Source organism: Phoenix dactylifera, chromosome 8, assembly GCF_009389715.1.
Source record: "Phoenix dactylifera cultivar Barhee BC4 chromosome 8, palm_55x_up_171113_PBpolish2nd_filt_p, whole genome shotgun sequence".
In the NCBI taxonomy this organism is placed as follows: domain Eukaryota; kingdom Viridiplantae; phylum Streptophyta; class Magnoliopsida; order Arecales; family Arecaceae; genus Phoenix; species Phoenix dactylifera.
The window spans coordinates 14018413-14044104 of record NC_052399.1 but is presented as its reverse complement, the minus strand read 5'-3'; the positions used below and the strand labels follow the sequence as shown (position 1 = coordinate 14044104).

The following is a 25692-nucleotide window of genomic DNA, read 5'->3' as shown; positions in this document are numbered from 1 at the left end:
CCCTCCATTCAAAAAAATAAAAATAAAAAAGTAGTTTTTAGATTGTGGAGTCAAACCTCTACATTGTGAAGCTTCCACAAAAATTCAGTGCTGCAGCCTCCCTCTCATCTCATTTTTCTTCTATATCTACTAGGCGTTCTTGAGTTCTGAGCTGACAGGTCATGCGTCGAACACAATCCTTAGTTCTTCTTCTAAGCTTTGGACTCCAAGTACTGGCATCCCATTGCAATGCAACTTCATGCATCCTCATCTCATTCTATCCTGAAGTGGATTAACAAGAGCCGGAAGAAGGAAGGAAGTAAGAAGCCTGCTGTGTTTTGGCACCAAATGTTACAGGGACTAAGAGAACACAGGTGAGGTGGAACATGTTGAAAAACCAATCAAAACGGATAACATTCCTGGTGCTTGACTCTTAGCAGTGTTGTTTGAAAAAAAAAAAATTATGCCTAGCTTTCTTCCTATTAATCTTGTTTTTTTCCCCTCTAGAGAAGGAAGAGATTGGGGTACATGTGAACTTTTTTTTTTTTTTTTTGTACAAGTGAGGGGATTAGACCCTAAGCGAAGAGAAACCATGGAGAACGAATATAGAAACAAGCCATTGAATCATACTGAAGAAGTAGAGCAAACTCCAAAGAGATTGGAGTCCTCAGTGATGCTGTGAGACCTCTTGAGTTATAGGTTTTTTTTGAAAATGAAGGAGACTAATGGTTGTAAACCGTCAGTCACCAAATTAGTTATAGTTTTGAGTTTCCGAAGCATTTTCCATTGTTTAGTCCACCTGCTGCTGGTGAATCATGTTGTTCATGTTGCGCGTATTATCAATATGGCTTTCCATCTGGTTATGTTTTTCGTTTTGCATAAAATTTTCTTATAACGATGAACGAACTTTTACTTACGGAGGTGCACATTCAAAATTAAAAATTTCCGTAGATATATATACAAAAATTCCTTTAAGTATTACATACATAACACTTGGCAGCTCCTACTTTTTTTTAATTTAAAGCTGTGGTATCTTTGCCAAAATTATATCATACAACTTACAGGATTTGCACTCCGAGAGGCGGTGAGGATGGAGGTCTCTACACGGTATTAGAGGTATGGTGCAATTTTATACGATAAGATTTTGGGTTTGTGTAATTGATAAAGTATATTAACATGTCCGCTGCCATCCTAGAAAGTGTTCGTGAGACCATGCATAGAACTCCTCGAGTTCACCATGCATTGTTGCACCTAGACGGCTTCACCTGTTGGGAAGCGTTTCAAAACTCCCTGTAACTACTAATTAATGGGAAACATTTCCTTGTTTGGAAAAAAATGTCATCGTCCATTTCATATGAGTAGACATGACACCTAGAGATAACGCACATCCAATGCAACCATGTCAAGGTCATAGCCCAGATGTACAACTGTTAAACCCTTACGCTAACTTCTATCACACAATGAAGGTCAGCAAAAGAGGCACGTAACCAGTAAGACCATGGACTTGTATTCGATAAGACGGACGAATCCTTGACAACCTTAGTTATATAACTTTGTCTACGTCTTGGACAAGAACCTTCATCCATCCTCATCAACTAAAACAGGCCACATGAAGAGCAAGGCTTGTATAAGACCACGTAGCCTTGAAGGGCTACTGGCTGCCCCCCCCCCCCCCCCCCCCCTGAAGGGCCTCCACCACTCCGTCTTCAACTTGGAAATCTCTTGGTATTAGCCAGTAATTTTTCATGAGAATTCTCTATAGCAATTATATATATATATATATAAAAACCGTGGAAAGCAACCATCTGATGTCAAAGGAAATGAAGCTTAATTTGTTTGGTGATTACTCTTGTTTGGCAATGAAGCATTGTTGTTTGAAGTGCTAAAATTCTAGCACTCCTGGCCAGTTTATTCACACCAAGAGATTGGGCGCGTGGCTTGTCTTTATCTTAGATAACAATAGACGGAGACGCTCATAGGGGTGGGGCCAAACAGATGGACACAGGTAGGAAAATAAAGGCCTATAATACAATGCCTAGAAATCTAACATAGATTATTAGCTCTTGAAATCACTTTTCCAATTCTGACATGCTGCAAGGATTTCATGTCGGCCGTCTCATGTGGACAACTGTCAAACATCTGGATCGAAAGAAGGAACATTCTATCTGTAAGGCCTAAGCTTCAAGACAAACTAATAGGTGGCATCCTCATCATAAAAACAATTGAGCTCTTTATCAGAACGTTTCAAGGCTTGGGAACCACATAGATGCCATGTATGGACATAACTCATTGCAATTTGAATAAGACGAAAAGGTTCGAGGAAGCAAAGATCAAAAATATTCAGAACATTAGCTCAGCTAAAAATTCATCTGAGTCAAGTCAGATGACTCAACAGAGTTCTAAATGATAAATATTTTAAAGTAAAAAAAACACTAATTACAACTGTATAGAAATAAAAAAAGTATCTTATATATAGTGACAGACAATGCATAATAAAGCCATGAACTTAAGACCACATTCACAATCATGATACACAATTAAAGCTTATTTTGGCTTGCCGAATCTAGTCCAGCCCAATTTAATTAGGGAATAGAATTACTTTGGGAAAGTTGACAAGAAAATGTTGGGGTTCAATATGTTGGAATAGAGACGCGACAACCTTATTCGACCACTTTATTTTAAATTAAGAACATCCCTCTTCCCATATGGTGAATGAGTGAATGTTTTTGAAAATCCCCGGTGAAGTGGTGGTCCTACTCCAACTTTCACCGGTCCGTGATAGACTCATGGCATTTGGCAGGATAAAATCGACTAGATCTAAGAAGGGACAATCTTATTCCGAACAAATCCGCTTCATGCTGCATCCTGATCAGGCCTTCAAATACTGCTGTCACCATAGTTATATCACTAATTGACTAGACTAGCCAAGCCAATCCTCTTTTTTTTCCCGAGGAAAATTAGCCAGGCCATTTCGATTGTGCTACATTTCAGAGTTCACTGAGTTTAGCAATTCCAGGACCGAATTGTACGTAATCCAACCTCCAGGCCGAGTCCACTCAGAAACGAACCGATTCATGTTGATTTGGTCTTGGCTTAGAGGAGCTTGTCATGGAGCACATGCGACAGGATTTGAGATGGGAACGTCGAACTCGTCGGGGTTCCGTCAATGTCAGCGTCTCCATTCCTCTGGCGGAAATGGATAGGATCATGCTGTTTGTTCAATAAGGTCAATTTCCATGACATGGACCTGCTCCGTTGGTACCACTACTTTTTTTTCTTTTTCTTTTGTTGGATCCTCCACTTTTCTGCGGGAAGAGCTTCATAGTTATCTAAATACCTTTCCTGTAACTTCACCCTTGCGGCGACTCCAAGAGTCGAGACCATTCCCATTAACATTTGGTTACAAAAAACCACATCGCGCCGTATCTTTCTTTTTCAAAGTTTATTAAAAAAAGAATTTAGTATTCTCTCTGATGATCATTTAATCATGAAGCCTCCAAGGTTTATGATAATGTCCATTGTAATGGCTATTATAATGATTTCAGAGGCTTCAATATGTTAGGGCTGAACCGGTTCAACCAGGTTGGGTTTCTATGTAGTTCGGATCCAGTTTGAACAATTTCAGGCTCAGGTTAGGGCCCAAACTAGAGAGAGAGAGAGAGAGAGAGAGAGAAATGGAGAGGGAGAGAGAAGATAGGAGAGGGAAATCCAGTGGGAAAGAGGGGAGAGAGATCACGAGGGAGGGAGGAGAGCAGAGATGAGAGAGAGTTGGGAGAGAAGACTGATATCAATGGGCTACCACAGCTACCATGATGAATCTATGGTCAGCCCTCCATATTTTTGTCGAGTTCACATTGGCCACGAGTCAAGTCCACTCTAATATGTGATACCATTTGTAATGACGCAGAAGCTCATCTAAAAAAAAGTACTTAAGATTATATATATATATACACTCAAAATTTATCTAATGCATAATTAATATGGAACTAAACACAAGTTGTATGTCTCCCCATAAACACACTGCACTGATTGTTACACAGACATATAGCCACATACAATAACTACACCAAATTATACAGTTCAAAACTCCCTTACACTCATAAAAAAAAATCTAAATTAATTAATAACCTTCGCACCTTGATTACTCTTGTCAAATCAATACACTGTTCTAAACTCTCTCCCCTTGCACCAGAAAAAAGAAACAGTCGCACCTTGATTGCTTTCCTTGGGTGCCAACATTGCTTTTTAAGAAGGTGCCACAGTGGATTCATGCCTGGCAAAGCAACTGAGTTGCTTTTTCCCCCCTTTTCGATTCCTCATGTCTACCATTTTCTCATAGACTTTCCTCGCACAATTCATAAGTTGAAGTTATCGTGCATATATTGGTTACTGGGTGCAGAAGGATAAGTTATTGTCACAATAATTCGAGGCTGGTAACGAAGGCAGAGTCTAGTAACAAATGACTATGAGGGCCAGAAGAAACACTCAAATCCTCAAGGCTTACCAGACTCACATGAATCTATGCTTTCACTAATGGACGTGACACATGGTAGTACTGACACATTCGAGCAACACTCCAAATTTTCACAATCTCATCAAGCCACAAAACCTCTACCAAAGGTTATGCAAGATACAAGTCATTGGAAGGGAAGCTAAAATGTTACATACCTGCAAGTAATGAATCTATTTTTCGATACCTTGCTGCAAATACTGTATCAAGTCGTAGCCCGCGGTGGTCCACTTGTTGTACGCATCATTGCAAGTCCGTATCATGAAGTTAGCAGCCTCACGCTCGCTCATCTCAGGATGGAATCGCTTCCTGAGATTTCCTATGGGATCTCCCCTGCTAAAGCAGGGTAGCCCGCTATCCGCCATCAAAAGCACGGTGGTTACAATTCCATGCATATGCCTCCGAGCTGCAAGGTAGCCTTTCACACACAAGCTGAAATAGCAGAAGGTAACAAAAACAAAATCAGGACTAATAGCAACAGTTTAGAATAAAAAATCATGCATAACCGCAGATGAATCAGTTATCCCTCTTATGAGAGAAACGGAAGATGCTATCAAGAACTTTATCCTGCTCCCACCTAAGTTCAATAACAATCACAGTTACACAAATATGCTGCCATTGCTTATTTTGCAAGCCGTATACAATTGGCTTTCAAGTAAAAACTTTATGAACCAATCTTCATTATGCCACGAGCTGTACATTACACCAAGCTTTTTGTGCCACTTGTTGAAGTAGTGCAATTTAGGTGAGTTTGGTAGGGTTAAGATCAAGCCTGACCTAAAACTAACTCCATAATGAATCAGATTATTGATATCAGAACTGAATTTGACCACATAATTTTCAAACTGAAGAATTTTTTTATTGAATCCCATTGTATTATACAAGGATTATGACATCAACCCTGTATAATACAAGGATTTGTATTATTTGATATACAACTTTTGTTGGGCTCAGTTCAGACTGGGTCGGAGTCTCCAGGCCTTCAACATGTCGCTAATTTATAATTGAAACCCAAGTTAGGTACATTTTGCCCCATCCCAAACCAAACTACTAGTCTCTACAGGTTGACTCAGCCCGATTTGCACCCATATACTCGGAATGTCATAACTGTAACCTTTGTTAAGCATGAATCATGGGAAGCAAGTCCAATAGGTCATCTGTATATTAGGACACTTTGATCAGTGATATGTGGCAGAATTTCATTACATGTCACAACAAAGATATTTTACAATTAATCTAATAATCTTATGATAGCATATAGATGGTAGAATAATTATATGACAAAACAATATCATACATAAGAATCACGCTCTAGGTATAACTGTGCACTTAGCTTGCAGCTTTCTCAATGAGTTGAATGAGTTCACGTTCCTATACTTTCAAATGTAGAAAAAAACACCATTTAAAAAACAATAAAATCACAGTAGAGTGCCAAATACCCATAGTTTTCATGGAAAGCAACGAGATTTACTTTCTGAGCATTTATGCCACAAATTTAATTAACACGCACATGTTCTTGCAGGTGTACATATGCACAAGCATGGTATATGTAGCTAAGCACAAAGAAGCAGTTTAAATAATGAAGTGACTTGCCTGACAAACTGGTTCCAGGTATCGCTCTTCATTGATCCCGAAGGGTCAAGCAATTGAGTCATCTCATGACTCAATTTGAAGTGGGCACTTTCAAACCTCATATTGCCTCCAGGCGATGTCTCCAATATAAATCCAAAGTCTATATGAACAAGCCTTCCTTTGCTGTAAGTTTATGATGAGTTAGTCACACGCTGGTTTTATTATTACTGCAAACATCACAAATATACAACACATACTTGTCAAAAAGAAGATTGCCATTGTGCCGATCCTTCGGCTGAAGTAAGAGACTAGCAACAGCATAACCAGCACTGCTAGTCATAAACATTTTACGGGCAGCTTCAAAAGTGGGAGATCCTACAGGTCCAAAATCTTGTTGAAAAATCTCATACAAACCACCGTCAGTGGTTTCACCCATTTGGCTTCTGCTCCTAGTATTAGGAACAACCTGCAGTGTTGCTAAACTAAATTAATTTACAGGACTGAATTGTTTTATGAATTAAAATTGCAAACCGTAAATAATTATTGTATAAAACAATATCACTGAAGCGTTAACTCCTCTTTTTGTCAGCTATATAACATTTGTTTCTTAGCAGATCTACCCATAAAACCATCAATGAATTGGTTAAGAGTGCCAGTTCAAGTCATCATAAGATTCTCATTCTGAAATCATGATAAAAATGCATGCAAGTTTTAAATAAAAACACATCAACAAACCAAAGGAATTTTCAATTTCAACCAGATGTAGTCAAAGAATGCACTTGCAATTAGGAAAAGAAAGGACCATGTATTTCCAAATTCAATAGACAAAGGAGACGGTTGAACCAAGTGACTAATATAAATATGGAGAACTACACAAAAATCTAATTAGCTTTGAATGACTATTTGATGAAAAGCAGTTTTGAAAATAACAACACAGCAAAGACTGGAGGCAAGTATTGGCATAGAAAATTATGAAAATGAGGTGATCTACAAACTGCAACCATCTTAATGGAATTTGAAAAGAAAATGAGCTAAATCATGATAGTTTTGAAGATCAAGTAGAAAAAAGACTAACACAAGCAAGGTTCATGTCACAGAAACAATTTGGCTTTATATAGAAAGTCATCAAGGCCCATGTGCTAACTTAGCCAATTGATTATTATAAAAGAGCGAACTGGCATATGGTTCTGATAACTGGAAAAACAACATATACAGGTATCATAAAAAGGGGACTATCCAGTTATTAAGGCAAATAGAGGCCCAGATATGTAAGACAGAGGATTCACAAATGTGAATAGTTATTATGAACAGTGAAGGAACATCATAAAAGAATGGATATGCTTAAAATCCCCTGGATGAAAATTTTAAAAAGAGGATAATAAGCCTCATGGAATTTGGGTACAAATTGGTAGGATACTGACCCTCGGTAAGGTGGTACTGTCAAGCATATACACACAAAAATATTCATAGAGATCAACTTAAAGCTCCTTAAAAAGGCAAATAATTATTAGAGAGGTTAAACTGTTAAAGAACTAAACATTAAAAAATTATAAAAAACCTATAAATGAATTATGATCATCATAAAGATATGCTAAGGGATCCACCTCAATTATGCCTCTCTCATGTCCAGTTGGTAAAACACCATAAGGATATAAATAAAGATTCAATCCAACAGCTTCAAATATGTCCCTGAGGAGAGCTATCACTTGAAGTGCAAGAACATCTTGTCGACAATCATCTCCAACCTGTTATAGCAAGAATACATATTATTGTATCAGTATTAGGGGATGAACATTAATAGTGCTAACAGAGGCAATTATGTATGTATGTATGTATGTATGAATGATAAGTCGACCTTTCAAGTTCCTGAATTAAGATTTACACACTCCATGAAACCTTCATCTTTCAAACTTCTTGGCCTCAGATTTCTTAGATTCCTGACTTTTAGCTAGTCTACATGGTTCTGTTGTCTGGATTTATATTTGAACAAAGAATCACAGGACAAAATCACACATGGATTCACACTATAAGTGCACAACTACAAAAAATGTACCAAGAAAAGTATAAAAAAAACATTTCAGTAGGTTCTGAGATTTTTGTGACAGTGCAGAATGAAAACAGCCAGATATTCTGACCCAACATTCAAAGTTCAGTATGTTAAAGTTCATCAACAATAGGTGAACTTTAACATGTTCAATAAGAAACTTGCACTATTAATAATTTAAAGTGGAAGAGTTCATAGCGCCAAAATCCCAAGATAGTCTAACCCATGATTATCATCTAAGGCTGCATTTTGGTTCAGGCATAAAGCAGGCATATTAAGGCTTCAAATAAGTTTTATGCCTGCAAACAGCATTTCAGAAGAATGCATAACCAGGGAATAGTTATTCCGGTCAAACTTCTATGAATAACTATTCCAAGGGAGAACCATCATGAGCTATTTCTTGGTATGAAGTCACCCTTTTTTCTATGCCCACTTCTTTCTTGTTATAGACAAGAAAGTCATGATTTAAAAGTCATTCCAAAAAAGGTGCCCTTTGCTATTCTGAAGTGAAGCCAAACAGAAACTGACATAACTCATGGTATAACCATACTCATAGACATAACTTCTACTATTCCCATTTTTCTTATTCCCGGACCAAATGCAGCCAAAAGGAATAGTATTTTCTCAACATCAAGTCGATATGGATTCAATTAGCTCAAACGCAATGATTTGGTTTAACTAAATCCGAAGAAAAGATGAAAATAAATGTAGATTTGGAAAGTTTATGTTTGAAAGAGACAAGTATAAAAACCACGAAAATACTTAGTTGAATAAGGAGAATTTCCAGCGATAAAACCCAAGTTGCAATAGCAAGAACAGTGTGGGATCTGGATTGGGAACAACAAGTCAAGAAACAAAAACATTCATTTACAAATTATCAAGCATCCTAACAAACGTATAGGTTTGATGTGACACATATTGAACAATCTATTCTGAACGGATGACATCCATAGATGAGTTCAATCACGTAAGCCTTACCCACATGTTATGCACAGCATTGTTGGTTTCATGTTACTGTAGCAGTGAAGTCTTAATTAAATAAGTTCTCGTACAAAATGAATGATATATTAAGTAACTTTGTCTTTTAAGGTCAGGATTAAGCTACAAATTTCTTAAGGCATATGTACTACAAAATGCTTATAGAATGCCAAAATATATTTTAGCATTCACAACATATATATAAAAATGTATCTCGTACAATCATCAGCATTAAGGGAGGCATATAGATGAACAATTAATTGAGTAAAAAAGGATCTAAGAATGGTAACATGCACCTTCATTTTTTGAGGCCACACTCACCTGCCAATGACAATTAGCTAGAGGATTTCACTGGGAATCATAAAAATTGTCACCAGAATGGGTGGGATAGGGTCGTATACGATATCAATTTTCAAAGAATCCTACAAGTACATGTTGAAACAATCAGCCTAGATAGTAGGACAACACCTCAAAGCCCTTGCTAAATTTTGGCCTAGGACATGTTTGCAGTCACCATGAAAAAGATAATCTCATTTAAAAAAGTCATAAATGCTATAAAATTACAGACTAGCCTAACTTGCAAGGCCACACTCAATATTTTCTACCAAAAATAACAGAACAAATGCAGAAGCTGGGAGATGATAAATTCATTCCTTTAAGCCTAACTGACCAGCAAGCACACACGAACGCACACTGATAAAAAGGCAGCTCCCTAGACTGCTTAGGCAGCTGTCTAGACTTTAGACTTAGCAGTCACTTAGCTGCTTCACTCAGATTCCAAGTACCGAGTCAGCCCTATGCATTGGGCCTCCCACCTAATGAACAGCCTGCCAATGCTACTCAGCATAGGAAGTCAGATTTGGACCATTTCTTGGTGTGAGGTGGGGAATTAAGCACATTAGTTGCACAGAGTAAAAGCCCCTTGTATGTCTCACTGGAGCCCAAAGTCCAAATACCTCATCACTAGTTTCATTATTTTTTATTGTTGTTTATTTCTCGCTTTGCATTTGACCTTTCATCATTATCTAGGGTTCATTTTTGTATTCTCACCTCAATTATTGAGAACGCCTTTTTGAAGATCTCCTGTTATTGTATACTTTGGAGGGAAAATTTGTAATTTCGTGAATCAACATGTCATATGATATCAAAATAAGCTTTTTGTATACATGAAAAAGTGCCTTCTAAATTACATTTCCTTCCTTTGCTTCTACAATTAATTTCTAAACTTACAGTTGTTCCTATGCATTTTCAAATTTTAGTTTTTTATAAAATCCACCCAGTTGTCTGCCTAAGAACTAAGCATTCCTCAGGCCAATTGCATACTGTAACTGCCTCTAAAAACATAGAAGATAAGATACAAACAGGATAAATCAGAAAAAAATCAAATGGTAGTAATAAGGGAAAAATCATCATTTTATCATTATGCTTGACTTGCTGATCTCATGCCTTCATCATGATTATAAGCTGAAGAAAACGGATAATGGTTATGATAAAGGCACTTGGCTACAAGCTTTACCAGATGCAAAAGACCATATTCTGTTCAGTCCGGCAAAACTGGTCGTGAACAACACAATGAAGCTAAATTAGTAGAGGATTATTGTGCAAATGTGGAAGTGATTAGACAAAAATATCTCAGTAATAGAAACTAAGCAACATATTCATAGGAGAGAAGTGAAACAACAAACTCGCATATGAATTTGTTTTTTTACACATATCTCTGCAGACTTGATGAGTCTTTTAAACCATAGAGACCCACATATCTACATCAGACTGCATGATGCTTAATGGTAGGTTAGATATATTCACCTCTTGTTGATTATTTATGCAAGGAAATTTAACACAATTAGAAATATATGATACTCTGATGGAAGTTAGTGAGTAAAAGATAATGGTGAACAGGTGTGGCAGCACCTGAAAAAGAATATCTTGATTTTGGCCACAAGATTCAAAACACAAGTAACAGCTCTTGAACATCATCAAGCAAAGAAAGTAAATCTTTTGAAAGTTTTACTTCACCATTCCCCTAGCAGAAGCATACATAAACAACCACATGCACTAGTGCACGCATTACCCACATGCGCGCACCCACATCATGTTCATGCACAAGCAGATATGGGAGCATGCAAACATGCATATATACACATTGTTGTTAAGATGCTATGATCTACAATCCAAATCTCATGATCCAAATAAAAATGACTCTTAAGGGCCTAAACAATCTAATATCATCCTTGGATCAAGATCCATTAGGATCATAAGACCTACATCCATACTGTAAAGACAAAATCCAATTTGATCATGTTATTCAGCATGTGAAAATAATTACTTCACCATTTGGCTTTTCTAAGTATTTATTTATTTGTCACCGATAAACGTTGAGCACATTAAAATCAGCAAGCATGCTAATATTTTTCATTTCTAAAGAAAATGATATGAATTTCACAGCGTAAAAGGCAAGAGGCAGAAATTCATATATATATTCGACCTAAAAGTGTAATTAAGCTAGTATAGAAATATATTGAATAACAAGACATAATATTTATCAGTCACACTATATTGAGGGTTTAAGATTGAGGAAACTAGGCTTCTCATATGTATGGCTTCTTAATCTTCATTCATCTGCTTTACAATTGACTTGGCAATTTCCATATTCCTTTATGTTCTAAAATTTTTTCAAAGAAATATGAAACAATATCAAGATCTGCAACTTGTTCCATGATCCCATTAGATCTGACCCCTCTACCATTTATGAATCAGTCCCAAAACCAATGAACATTACATGCACACTCCACTGTTTCCTCTGACTTTCCAAACGAAAAGTTGACTAACTTGAGCATATTACTCTCATCATCTCTCCTGCATATTCTTAAGTTATCCATGATAATTTGAGTGTTATTATAGGGAAGAAAAAAAGTAAACTTAGCATGGATGGCATAACATCTATGCAGGGACTTACACAATACAAAGCTTCGTCCAGATGGAGTTGAACGTATACAATGCAAATCCAGGAAGAGAAATCACTAGCAGTTACCATTGCAATGATTTGTTATGTGAAAATTCCAAATACAGTCTTGTTCAGTATGTACAATGTAAATATTATTAGCGGTGAAAAATGAGGACATAAACATTTGTCACTTACCAAATCTCTAAGGAATATGCATGTTGCAAACATCATGCAGTTTTTTTGCAATTTAAATGAAGGCCATGCGAATTGCCATAGAATCTCTTACATTTCAGATAATTTCACATGCAAGCAGAACCCAGTATATTTGTTTGAGCGGCTTTATAGCTAGATATCCTTTACATTTGAAGTTTTTCACCTTTAGACATGTACAAGTTGGTCAGCGTCAAAGACAATTGTGCTTAAAGAGGTTGAGTGGTATCAAAAACTCATTATCTGCAATGTGAATCTCTAGCAAATGTTGAAAAAAATAATAGTTTCTTTGGACATTGAGTTCTGGTGGCAGGGATTATCTGGAATGTCACTGACTTGCTGGTATACAGGATAGACCCTACACCAAGTCAATTATTGGATAACAGACCTTGTGGTGCCCCACCACAAAAGCTTTTTTTTTTTTTTTGAGGCAGCACCTTCATAAAAGATGCTAGAGATGCAACTGACTGACAGTATATTCCAACTTAAATATTCGATTTCTATAAAAAATACTTTTCTTTAAAAGATTTCTACACAAAAGTACCACGAACAGTCAAAGCTTCACTATTATTAATATAAATATCAAATAGTATAAACCAAGGTTCACCATCTCGGTACGGGCCCTGTACAAGTACCATGCTGATTCAGTCTCGGTATCCCCAATAAGGAGGTCGGTTCGGCATACCGAGACTTGGTATGCCCCTATAACAAGTCTTGGTAAGGTACTGGTGTGATACAATATACCCTATACAGGATGGTACGCACCAATACGACAAACTTGGTGCAAACAGATCTTATAGGTGGAACAGACTCACGAATCAATTTGTGTATCAGTTTGGCAGCTTTATTTCACATGCAAAACAAACTTAATTTGCTTTAAATGTAAGGCAAAAAGCAAATGTATTAATTAGTATCAAGGATGGCGTTGGAGCAAAGAATTTGAACTAAAAGCAAATTCTACAGCTCAAATGCAGAAATTTTAAAAAATGAGCTTATCCAGCTGCAAGCCTGGAATACAATACAGGAAAGCAGCTCACCTTAAATATACAACCTATTGGCTTTACATCACCAGGATCTCCATCCCTTTCCACCACGTTAAATGTAATCATTATAGGCACTTTTGCTGCCGATTGAAGGGGAATCCCACTGTCCACTTGAATGCCTCGAACAAGTTTGTTGGGAGCAGTAGGTAGATAAAGGTCCTCACCCTCCACACTAATTTTCTCCAGCTCCCTACACATAAATATCAAATTTAACCAACTTAAACCAAATCTTAACCAGAAAGTGTCATCCCATTGAACTTGCCCAAGAGATAGAGAAACAACAGAAGCTTAAGAAATTATTTGAACAAGGAATACCTTCTAATACCCGCTCTGCGCTCTTCTTTAGGTAGGGGAAATAGAACACCAGAAATAGATGTGACCTTGTCAAAAAAGTCAAATTCTCTATCAAACAAGTCAAGGGCTTCTGAACTGAAACTCTCAATAATTCTCTGTCTAACACGAGGAAGCATTGTTTGAAAGGAATTGCACTGGAAGAAAAAAATAAGAATGAGGTCACTTAGGAGGCATGTTTGGTAAAAAGAACTGATTTTATTTACAAAAGTAGAAAGTGGCAACAAAATAGCCATAAGTGCATCCAAATGTAACTTCTACATGTTCTTTTGTAAGTTAATCAAACAACGTTAATAATTTGAGCACATGAATTTTGGCTAACAGCCACTAAACCATTTCCCTTTGCACAGTAAGAGAGCACCATGGGCAAATTTTGTGTTATATGAAGCAGGATCCAGAAAAAATAATTAAAAAGCATATGACATAGAAATCAAAGTTTCACTTTCTAACTGACAACCTACGGTAGTTGTAAATATGTCTAGATCAAGCAGCTTCAGACTCACAAGAGCTGCCAAGCAACCAAGCAATGATGACTCAAGAGAAGTAGCAAAATAGATCAGCTGAACTTACAGGAACAGAATTTAAAATAGAATGTAGGCTTTAGCCTCTGAGATCTAATTACAAGCAAGGCTGCAGATCAGGGCAACTAGAATACTAACGCAACTAAAGTTAAAGAACAGAAAATTTCTAATCAAACCTAAATTAGTGCAAACCTTCTAGAAATCAGATGTTGAACATGAAAAATATTGAAACTCAGTCAGCATAATGTCTACTGTAAATTTGCAGTGGAAAAAAAAACCGCAAAACATAATAAGGCTATGTTTGGATGTTTTTAATATCAAAATTAGGATATTTTTCTTTCTGAATTTTAAATTGTTGAATTCTAAATGTCAATAACTCAATATTTTTTAGATGGTGTTTAGTTGTTAAAAAGAAAAGTTTTGGAAGAAAAATGTAAGATGATCAATAGTGTGAATTTGAAAATTTCAATTGATTATTTAGGGGTTCCAATAGACTTCATTATGCAACCAAAAAATGGTACTATAGAACCATGTTTGTAATTTCAAAAGCATATAAAATCATGAAATACCAAAATCCGATTGTACATCCAAACACACCCCAACTGATATTGGCAAGAGGTGTGTCACTATTCAGTTCCTTGATGACAACAGATCTCTCTACTTGAATGGGCTAAAATCCATCAATTGGTCATTTTTTTTATACAAAAAAGCCAAGAGAAAAACTATGGAGTGGACTTCTGTATTTCAGAGCAATTTTTTCCAAATTCCAACAGTCATCTTTGGTGGGTAGATGAAAATTTCAGTCTACTAATTTTTTGCAATGTCTTCTGGTGTATCAGTTTGTTGTTTTTAGTTCTCAACAGTCTTTTACTCTCTTGTGCATTTGTTTGGATACAGGGAAATAACCAGGAATTTGTTACCCAAAAAAAGAACTAGAAATTTATCTTCTAATATTGAGTGCACGCACAGACATGGAGATGTGTTCCATGCCTATGCCTGTAAATAGATGTCTCACAGAGGGGATGACTGCTTTCTTAGTGAACTTTTTCTTTCAAAGTTTTTCTTCTACATAATTTTCCCCTCCTTCATTGGCATTCCTTGAGGGTGGGAAGCACATAATGGTGTTTGAACTAGTACTTCATCCTCACCCATGCAACTGTCACTGAATAATATAAAGAATAAAAGAAAAAAATTCTGTCTTATATAAATGAGATGTGTTGTCGTAAAATTTTAAATACATTAAAGATATGTAAAAAGATTTTTAAATACACCAGAATTAATGCTAGAGATACCATTTCAGTTTTTATGTGGTACAATTTTACCAAAACAGTGGCAATGAATTAGTAACTGTCAGAATGTGTATAACCTAGGAGGCAGCTAAAACATAGAAACACCTTTTCAAAGCATAACAGAACTAACATATCCCCAAGTTTAATGAACTTTCATATTAGAGGAAAATCATGTACCTTTGCAGCACCAACATCCTTTCCAGATTCCTCAGCACAAGACTCACCCTACCATTCAGAATTTGCAAACCAGCATTAAAACATGCAAAAAGGAAATTGAAAGTACGACTAACATTTTAGCGGATATATTTATTTAAGCTATATTTGTTAATGGAATTTAATGATTACCCAAACTAATTGAGTAGAAATCTAGAGATACTTCAAATTTAACGCACGAAACATAAACTTTAGTGAAAAATGAGGAGATTCAAGATAGATGAGAAATTTTTTTCCAAAAAGTGCTAAATATGAATCCCACCAAAGAGAATATTAAAAAAAATATATAATTAAGAAGTTGTCTGGTTTTCGATATATATTTTCACTCGTAGGCTTGCATCAGATCAGCACTAAGCCCATATATTTTTATGCTATGTATAGATTAACTTACTACTAATATTTATGAAGATGCACCATGGTGCATGTTATTTGCAGACAATATGGAATTTGTTAATGAAAAAAGCTGATTAAGTAACTGATTGGATTTATCAAAAAAAGCTTTAAAGCAAATGAAATACGATATAGGATCCATTTGATTGGGGATAATCTGGCATGATAAAATAAATTCTATGTTAGATCACCATGTTTGGTATGAAAAGTAGATAGGAGAGATGATAAAATAAATGGTGGGCCCCATATCTATTTTTTTGAGAGAGAAGGTATACAAATACCACTAGGAGGTGATATTTGTTTTCCCTCACCATCCAAACATGGTAAACATTATTTCCCATGCAATCATTTTCTCATATCAACGATTCCCAGGAATCGTCAGATTACCCAATAATTTGTCATACCCCAACCAAACGAACCCACAGAGTATATGGAGTGTAAATTTAGCATAAAAGGGAGACAAAGATGAGGTCTCAATTAAGATTGATAAACAAGAGATACCACAAAAATGACCGGTTTCATTATTTGAGATCTATCATACAAAAGTAACAGAGATGTAAATGAAGATATATGTACTGGACATAGAGATTATTGAATGAAGTGGAGAGGTGCCTCGGGGTGTGATCTGGTCAGCTCATATCCTAGGGGATTCAGAGCAGATTTTATATAGTAACAATAATGCATGTAATGTTTTACGGACCAGAACGTTGAGGAATAAAAAGGGTTCAAGAAAACAAGCTAAATGTAACAAAATTGAGAATGTAAAGATGGATGTGTGGTAAAACTAAAAAGAAAGGATTGAAGAATGAGTATTTTAAGGGAGTTGTAGTGTTTGCATAAATTAAGGACAAAGTGATGGACATTTATTGCATAGAGGCACTTTTTTAAGTTGAGATAGTATTGGTAAGTTCAATGAATATTTGAGGAGGCTCTAGTACATAGAGGCACTTTTTTAAGTTGTGTTAGATTATTAATGCAAAATGACTAGACATGTATTACGGTACTCTTATATAAAACCACTCTAACTGTCATGTAGTTAAAGTTATTAGCCACTCTAAAGTTACGAATAAGGGCAATAGAACAAAGATTAAGAAAACCGATAACAATTTTAAGGAATTAATTTGGTTTTACACAAGGTCAACAATGGAGGTTATCTTCTAACTGATGCAATTGACAAAAGAACAGAGAGAGAGAGAGAGAGAATACAGTTAGTCTTTTTAAACCTAGGGAAAACTTATGATACTAGTCCTAATAATGATAGAAAATGAGGGTCTAAAATGGAAAGGTGTGCATAAGCAATATACTGAAATTATTAAGCACAAGAATAACGGAGTGGTGACAGGGATTAGGAATAATTGCGGTGCAATATATGTCATAATCGCTTATGCCAAGGATCAAGGTTAGGTCCTTGTGTTTTTACACTAAACACAAATGAATTTACTACTAATATTCAAGACGATGGTTTATTTTGTGAATAATACTACTGATTGATGAGAAAAGGACAACCTTACATAATAAAAACTATATTGATTTGTAGAAGAATGCATTAGACAAAAGGGCTTAAAAATTAGCTTTAAAAAGAGGTTGTATAGAATGCAATTTTAGGAGAATTACAAATGAAGTTGAGAGTTTAATAGAGATTGATGAACAGAGATACTACAAAATGATTGCTTTCACAATATAGGATCTTCATCCAAACGAATGGATCATTAGACAAAGATATGAAATACAAATAGATCTGGATGGATGAAATGGAGAGGTGCTTCTAGAGTGTTATGTGTTTGATACATATCTTTAATGACTTCAAGGATAATATAATTAAAGGCCTAGGAAGTTGTGCGCTGCCTTAAATAGTGCACAATTCAGAGGAGCCAAGAAAAATTAAAGGCAATAAAAAAGAAAGAGAATGTTAAGATAAATTGGTGTTAGGTATCAGAAAGGATAAAGTTATGAGTAAGTATAAAAGAGAAGCTGCAGCAGTAACCAAAATTAAAGATACAGTGATGGAGAACATATCAAGATGGTACAAACAAGTACAATGAAGATCCTAGGAGGCTTCAGTTAAGTAGAGGTAGTCTATTCTGTGTTTAAGGATTTAGCAAGAGGGGGGGACATAACCTAATATAGATGGAAGTTGTGAGAAAAGACATGGACCAGCATGCAATAACATGAGAGGTTGCCCTAAATCAGAATAATTGATGAATAAGCATACACAAAGAAAACCTCGAATAATTGGAACATGGCTTGATCTGATGGTTAAGCTATGTCTATGATCAGTCGACAAAGTGAATACCTAACTTGAAAGACACACACAAACATAGGCAAACATATAGCAAACTTCTCTCAGTAGGACGGATGCACTTTTTTCCAAAAACAGAATTCAAAGGCATCAAATCATGCACACAGATCAAAAATCCATACCTGAAGATGCCATATCAAAATATGAGCAAATATGTTACTTCTTCGAGCAGCTCCAAGCAAGTATCCTTCCACTAATTTCTACAGAATTGCAAAGAATCAACAAATTTAGAAACAACGCACAAACAAAGGCGAAAAAATTATTAAATGATTTGGTTATGATAAAATAAGCCAGCCCCCAAAAGATAAGGCTTTTAGGTAATTATTTATATTTGTATTAGAAACATGGTAAAGGTCAAACAACACAAGCAAAAGTATATCTTCATGTGAAAAAACTCACCCCTTCATCATATCGAAGAGCCTGTACTAACTGTGGCATAAAAAATGTCACATGATCAGGTGGATAAGACTCCAAAACTCTAAGAACATAGGCCATGACACGCAGATGGCCCTTGAATGGAGGAGTTAGGAATTCGAGGGCCTGAGTGATGGAACAAGAAGCCCAATGTGGTAATTGCTGCAACAATACTGAGTTTTCTTCCACTGCCTTTGGGGTAACAAAGAAAGGTAATGCTTCTGGTATGTTGCGAATCTCTAATATGTGTTTCTGCGATGGACATAACATTCTCAGTCACAGACAAAAAAAGGTATAATGGAACATATACAGCCAGCCTAAAACTATCATACACAGTATAGTAAAAATCACAGAGCAACAATAACAAACAAAAAGAAAATAGCAAGGACCATCTAATCAAGGTGAAATTGGTTATGTAAAAACAAAAATTCTAAAAAAAAAAAAAGGAACAGGAAAATTTGTTACCATGGTTAAAGTAAAAACTAAAAGCTATAGTGCCAATGGGCAAAATAAGGGAAAGAACAAACATATTTTCTCAAACCATGCAAAGGAAAATCTTCGATGCAGTGTTAACATCATGGACAAGCATAGTCCTGACAGAATATAAGTTCTATGCAAAAGAACTGTCATAACCTCAACTTTTCAAGGTGAGAGCAATGGTATGACGATATACTGCAGCAGTAATTCACACATCAGCATTGGGTAAATAATTTTTTCTCCCAGTGTAATGCCATTTCTCCTAAGATTTTGTGTGCTTGAGCAGTCATATGATTTTCTTCAAAGTAATACAAAGTAAAATTACAATCAATATTACACACGTAAGGAAATAACACATGGCATTATCCATAAAAATCTTTCATATATTGGTTTGGAGCATAAAACTTCATATCTCATAAACTTTTTTTTTTCAATAATAGTAGTGTGTCTTATGTGGTATTATTCAAGAGTAACGAATTATTGATGATCCTTGTTTGCCACTCTAGATACAATTTACAAAAAAATAGAATTATATCTAAAATAGACAATAAGCTTGAGTCACATTGTCCATGCATAGATGTAACAAAGGAGATATTTGAAACCACATATCTAAAGTACAAGGGTCTACTTCAAATACCTATGAATTGAGCAATGATTATAGATGGTGAAGAAACAGGGCAGAGCAAGGTCTCCGAACCGGGCCAGACCGCCCGGTTCAGGCAGTACCGAACCAACCCGGTGCGAAATCAAATCGGCTCGTTAAGAATATTCGGTTCCGGCCCCTACCGGCCGGAACTGGCCAGTTTGGTGCTGACTCGGTGCGAACCAGTCAGTTCCACCGAGTCAACCCGGTTTCGAACCGTGTTGGGTATGGGCCACCTGCCACCTGATTTCTTTTAAAGGCATCAGGTGGCATTGGGAAGGCTCGAGAAAACCTTTCCAACATAATTTGAAAGCCCGAAGGCACTTCTCCTTTCCAAAAAATCCACAAACAACACCAATTCAGACTATCAGAAGGAAGATCCAAGGCTAAATAAAGTGTACTTCCTCTTTTCTATCTTCTTTTTTTTCTTTTTTTAGGGAGGCTTGAAAAAATAGCTCAAAAATTATAAAATAAGAAAAGATTATGCCAAAAATTTTTTATTTGAGCATGATTTTTTATAGGTTGTAGATCTATGGACGATGTACACGCTGACATAAAAGTTTTTAATTTCTAAATTATATATAATTTTTAAAAATTAAAAATATATTTTTGGATTAAAAAAAGGATAAATATAGTTTTTGGTGGCTACTACCCTATGTAGCACAAAGAATTTTACGGGTCAAATTTTACTGCCGGCATATTCGGATTGGCCCCTCCACAGCCCTATTATCAGCCAGAGGACACCTCTCAAAATCAGAGCTTCAGCGAGAGATCCAAGAGTGCTTATAACCTGGCACGTGTTCCTTATGGAATGAACGTACAAGACTATAACGCTGCTTGGTTAGAGGGGCGGGTTGATGTGCCTCCTAATTATACTGATGATCCGGATATCTATGAGAGGCATCGCCACTTGATCCGATTTTAGATATTGGTGTGTATGTTGGACTTTAAAAGTATGTAATTGATTGTATTATTTTTTAATTTTCACGTCACTACTTGCTTTGAGAATATTTTATATTGTTCATTTTATGATTTGTATCATTTTAAAGTAATAAGATACATCATCTAGGTTAAACCGGGATCATAGAACATCAAAAAACATCAAGAAAATATCAAAAAAAAATAAATTAGACTTAAATTCAGAGAAAAAGTTCAAAAAGAGTGATTACTAATTAAATTTTTTTGAGAACTCCAAAATAAAATTAGGGTGTGCCGGTCTACCGAACCGTACCGGGCGCCAACAGGTACGGATACCGGTACCGATTTGACGGACCTTGGGGTAGAGTATATTTATTCCTGCCATAAAGGATAAGCTTTTCCACATTATCACAGTAAATGTAGAGTTAATTCCAGATCATGACTTTATATATGAATATGTAATCACATTTATTAGCAGTTACATAGCCAATAAGAAACAAGTAGAAAAAACACTTCAGTCAAATTCTCAAAAACAAGCTGATGCTAGAATGTTGAAAAAACATACATGAACCAACTGAGTTGCTTCCATTGTCACGGATGAATTTGTAGGGAACCGCAAAGTCAGGGAGAAAGCAATGCGAGGATCCACAGCAAATGCAGTTCTGACATGCTCAACCCATTTCTCTGAGCCAATTTTAGTACGAAAATATGTGGTTTCTCTGTAGAGAGACATAAGGATGATGCATCAGGTGAAAATCTGAACAAGAGTCAGCAAGAACCATAGCCGCACTCAATCAACATTAAAATAAAAACAAGTAAATTGCTTAAGTACTTTGTATTAATAGGTTGTGCCCAGACTTCAAGCCTATCAGCTTCATGCTGGCAAAGCATTATAAGTAACTGCTTCCTCTTCTCTCGTCCAATAGCATAGTTATCCACCTGGCCCCAAACAGGATGATACAGATCCGTCTACAGGACATGCGCATAATTGCAACAAAAAAGGAGATGAAGCAAAGTATATATTCAGAACAATATGTGCCAAATGTTTTGAGAGTGGAGAAGAAACATAGTGTGAAACAAAAGGAAAGAGTGTGCCTTAAATCATACAAACCATGCTACTCAATTCACTTTCACGCCCTCGTCCTTTTAAAGATGAATCAGTTGGAACAGCATCCACTCGCTCATTTAAAAGATGATGAACAAATAATGAAACAGAATGAGCTTCACTTTGGGCAAAACTCTTGCTTTTTGTTTCATACCACTCAGGTGCATAAGCAAACCACCCCAAGGAAGCACTGTGAGAATAGAAAAAAAAATGCCAACCGCATTACGCACACGTGAGTTAAAAGTATTCTGATCTTTCTTCAAATATATCATTTACATAAAATAAAATAATCAGTGAGCTAGCATATCGTCAGAAAAAAAGTAATAGTAAGCTGGGATCAGGATGCCTTTGAAATTCTCTGACAAAACCTTACACAAAAATTTCACATTAAATCATGAACCGTGAGTGAAACCTAAACATGTTTGGAACAGAAAAACAAATTTATTAAAAAGCCAAGAGTGTACGTTTCTCATCAAATGAGGTACTGGAGAAGAAACAGAACTTAAGCCTGACCGTGCTTTTGATCAGTTAAACAAGGACCGAGGAAATATGAAACAAAGCAGACTAGCTACAGCAAACCAACTATATCATCTACAGATCTTTTGGAAGCAGAGCCATGTGAGAAAAAGATTGCTATCATCGAGCAAAAGTAATAAAGGTAGAGCATGACAAACAACAAGCATCCATTACAGCATATGGACTATTTATTAAAATTTAGTGATCCTCCATGCAACCTTGAACATCACACAATTTTCCAGAATTATTCAGCACATTTTCCTATCTGAAAATATGGAAGAGAAAAATGAAAAAGACAAAAGAAAAAGCAAGTGGAGCACATGCTGTTCAAAATCATTTATCACTATTACTACTTTTAACAAATGTTGTTAAGATCGGGATTGAGTTGTAACTCGTAGAGGGAGCTAGATCGGACAGGATCATGAATCAAATCATTGGATTATAAGACTTTTTTCTTATTGCTTTCAGCACTTCCTAAATACAAAAGAAATGTGCAAAATTGAAATATGAGTCAATATAAAGAGGATGAATGGAGAATAAAAAGCATATACACAAGTCTAGTTTTCACAAATGTAGGCTTATATATAGTGTTTCAAATGAAATAAATGTTCTGTCTAGTTATTCAAGAGTTTATATACTGTCTATCAATTTAATTCTCCTCTTGTGTAGAATGCCTTTAAAATAAACAAGGACAAACTTCAACATGTGGCTGTAAAAATACAAAACTCTATGAACACCAATAAGTGTTGCTAATTATACTATGTGAGATTTAATAGTGATAAGTAATTTAAGAACCACATAGTTAAAGAAAATATAGAAAATGGACTTACACGATTTAATATGTAAATAACATAATTAAAATGGATCCTGTGATCCAAAAGAATGTACTACTCCATCCTATGCATCTAAATCTTGTGATTCTAAAATAATCTTAATCCAAAAATCAGATCCAGATTGTTTAGGGCCATTTTGATCCAGATATCGTGAATCATAATAACTGAACAACAGTGCTTTTAATGGCAACGCAACTATTCTCACAGTTATTATCAATTATCTAAATGTAGTTGATACTTATTAGGCCTTCAAAATTTAACTTTCAGGTGTCCAAAGATTACAATATTCACATCAATGTTAGAGAAGCTTTTCATATGTATCCTCTCTTTCTGTTTTGGAACCAAATATCTAGAGCTTTCAACTTGAAGTGCCATAACCTCAGAGTGATCTCACTCAAGCAGCTGCATCATAATACTTTCAGCCCCCTCTTAGACAAGGATTATTTATAGCTACCCCATTCTATTAAATCAGAAGAAATTTGATGAAAGGTTTTCTTATTTTCTTGGAATCCACTTGTCATAAAGTTTATAGAATGCAGCCATAATATTCACTTAAAAAAGGCAAGCACCCTAGAAGATGAATTTTATTACTTTGTATTTGCTAATCAATATATATTCCTAAACTTTTGTAAATCGATTGATTCAGATTTCCAGTCTGCATAGCTTTGGAAACAGAGCAGCATCTTTTATTCGCACGAGGCAGCGTAATAAGGACATAGGAACATGGTTATATGACAAGTATGTGTATGTATAACATTGTGGTGATGATAGAATCACTTTAACATGTGTATGTCATGTTATTGCCCCTTTATTAACAGATGATGAGCAATCGCACTTAACATTTCTCAACTGCTCAAGGTTTCAACCCTTTCTAGACATAACACCAAAGTTTCAAATTTCCATCAATATAAATACCCTATATCAACATAATCCATATTTCCCAACCTGTCCGGATATGCAGCATCATCTTAATAGTCAAGCCCTTGACTGCTCCTCCATATCATACTAATGCAGCTCTAGTCTTTTTAAAATCACCATCAGAGTTCTAACTCATACCACAATTATTTGCCAATCCCATTTTCAATGAGTATGCATCAAGAAATGAGAAGTAGATGGCACAATAAAATTGATCATGAGCAATTACCATTCTCTTATATACATGTGTATGCATCTGTGTGTGTAATAGCAGGAAGTTCCACCTGTACAATTGTTATCAGGGTCGATATCTTGAGGATACATCACTCAAGATTCGAACCTAGAACATCAGGTTTTTAACCGGAAGCGTATGACCACTGAGGTAACCCTCAGGTCATCTGAGCAAGTACTATTCTCAAAGCAAAAGGTTAGACATCACAATTCGCAGAAAAACATGAAGTATTGGAGTCATTTACAAAAAGAGAGAGAGACAGATAGAGAGAAAGAGAGATACTAAAGGAAGTATTCACCGATAAACCCTGTCCTCCAACAGTTGGAGCCCCATTCTACTGTTCTGCAAATTACTCTGCAATTGGCATGAGCAGAACTTCAGGCCAAGGAGCATTGCAGTGAAAAAAGTGCCAGCAGCAGCAGGATGGTGAGAAAAATGCAAAGGGGATTTCATGGTTCCTTGCAACATTCGACCTAGAAGTAAAAGTTGCTCAATACTATCATGTCGAACTACCTGTCAGCAACAAGATCCAATAATTTAGCAAGTACAGTAAAAGTGATTATGGAATCCATGAGCGTGGCAAGAATCCCAAAATAATAGAAAAATGAATATATGCAAAAGGGAAAAAATAAACAAACTGGGATCTCTGCAGGCATCTTGCAGAACAATGTCATGATGCAAGGGATGAATGTATTGAAGACTAATCACTGACAAGCATACTCCCTTACACACAACTGAAAACAGGGATATAAGAACTGTTCTAAACATCACAAAGAGCCAAGGTAGGTAATAACATAAAATGTGCGAGCATCAGACTTGTTTATACAAATCTATACAAGAATTGCTTAAAAATATCAGGTATGCATCTTGATGCACTGCAGGAAAGTATTGGATTGAGCAATGTAAGTCACAAATTATCAATAAGCTACCTTCTTCCTGACGGAAAATCGAAAACACTGATTAACATCATGATCATGCACATGAAGAGCCTAAGATGGCCAGGAATGATTGAAGTATTTATAGTTAAAAAACTTTCCGTTAACAAGACTACCACAAAGAACACTTCAGAATTTTCTAGTGATCAGCAGGTTAAACCAGGTCCGAGAAGCTTCAGCTGTAGGCCATACGCCTCAAGCATGCTTCACATTGAGACAATTAATCTATAATTCATTCCATCATGAGGCGCAGCAGGTAAATAACATACAGAAGATCATTTTTTCAGTTGTATTACATAGTGCCGAGAACCAAAATTAGAATTTTGTTAAGAATAGTTCTAACAAATATAACAGACAGATT

General features: G+C 35.9%; 1 protein-coding gene across 2 annotated transcripts in view; it reads right to left on the bottom strand.

Annotated features, from left to right (window-relative positions):
• Window positions 1-3927: 3927 nt before the first annotated feature.
• The window catches only part of LOC103695574 (phosphatidylinositol 4-kinase alpha 1), a 41255-nt gene continuing 19490 nt past the window's right edge, over window positions 3928-25692 (bottom strand). For both annotated transcript variants that reach the window (XM_008776941.4, XM_008776950.4), the window contains 13 exons: window positions 24695-24909; window positions 21907-22090; window positions 21628-21764; window positions 21361-21514; window positions 18743-19009; window positions 18466-18543; window positions 15619-15666; window positions 13596-13768; window positions 13275-13470; window positions 7666-7806; window positions 6319-6527; window positions 6083-6244; window positions 3928-4921 (listed from right to left, as the gene is read on the bottom strand). In XM_008776941.4, coding sequence (XP_008775163.2) covers window positions 4663-4921; window positions 6083-6244; window positions 6319-6527; window positions 7666-7806; window positions 13275-13470; window positions 13596-13768; window positions 15619-15666; window positions 18466-18543; window positions 18743-19009; window positions 21361-21514; window positions 21628-21764; window positions 21907-22090; window positions 24695-24909 — 2223 coding nt within the window. In that variant the 3' untranslated portion in view covers window positions 3928-4662. The remainder of the gene's footprint in view (window positions 4922-6082; window positions 6245-6318; window positions 6528-7665; window positions 7807-13274; window positions 13471-13595; window positions 13769-15618; window positions 15667-18465; window positions 18544-18742; window positions 19010-21360; window positions 21515-21627; window positions 21765-21906; window positions 22091-24694; window positions 24910-25692) is intronic.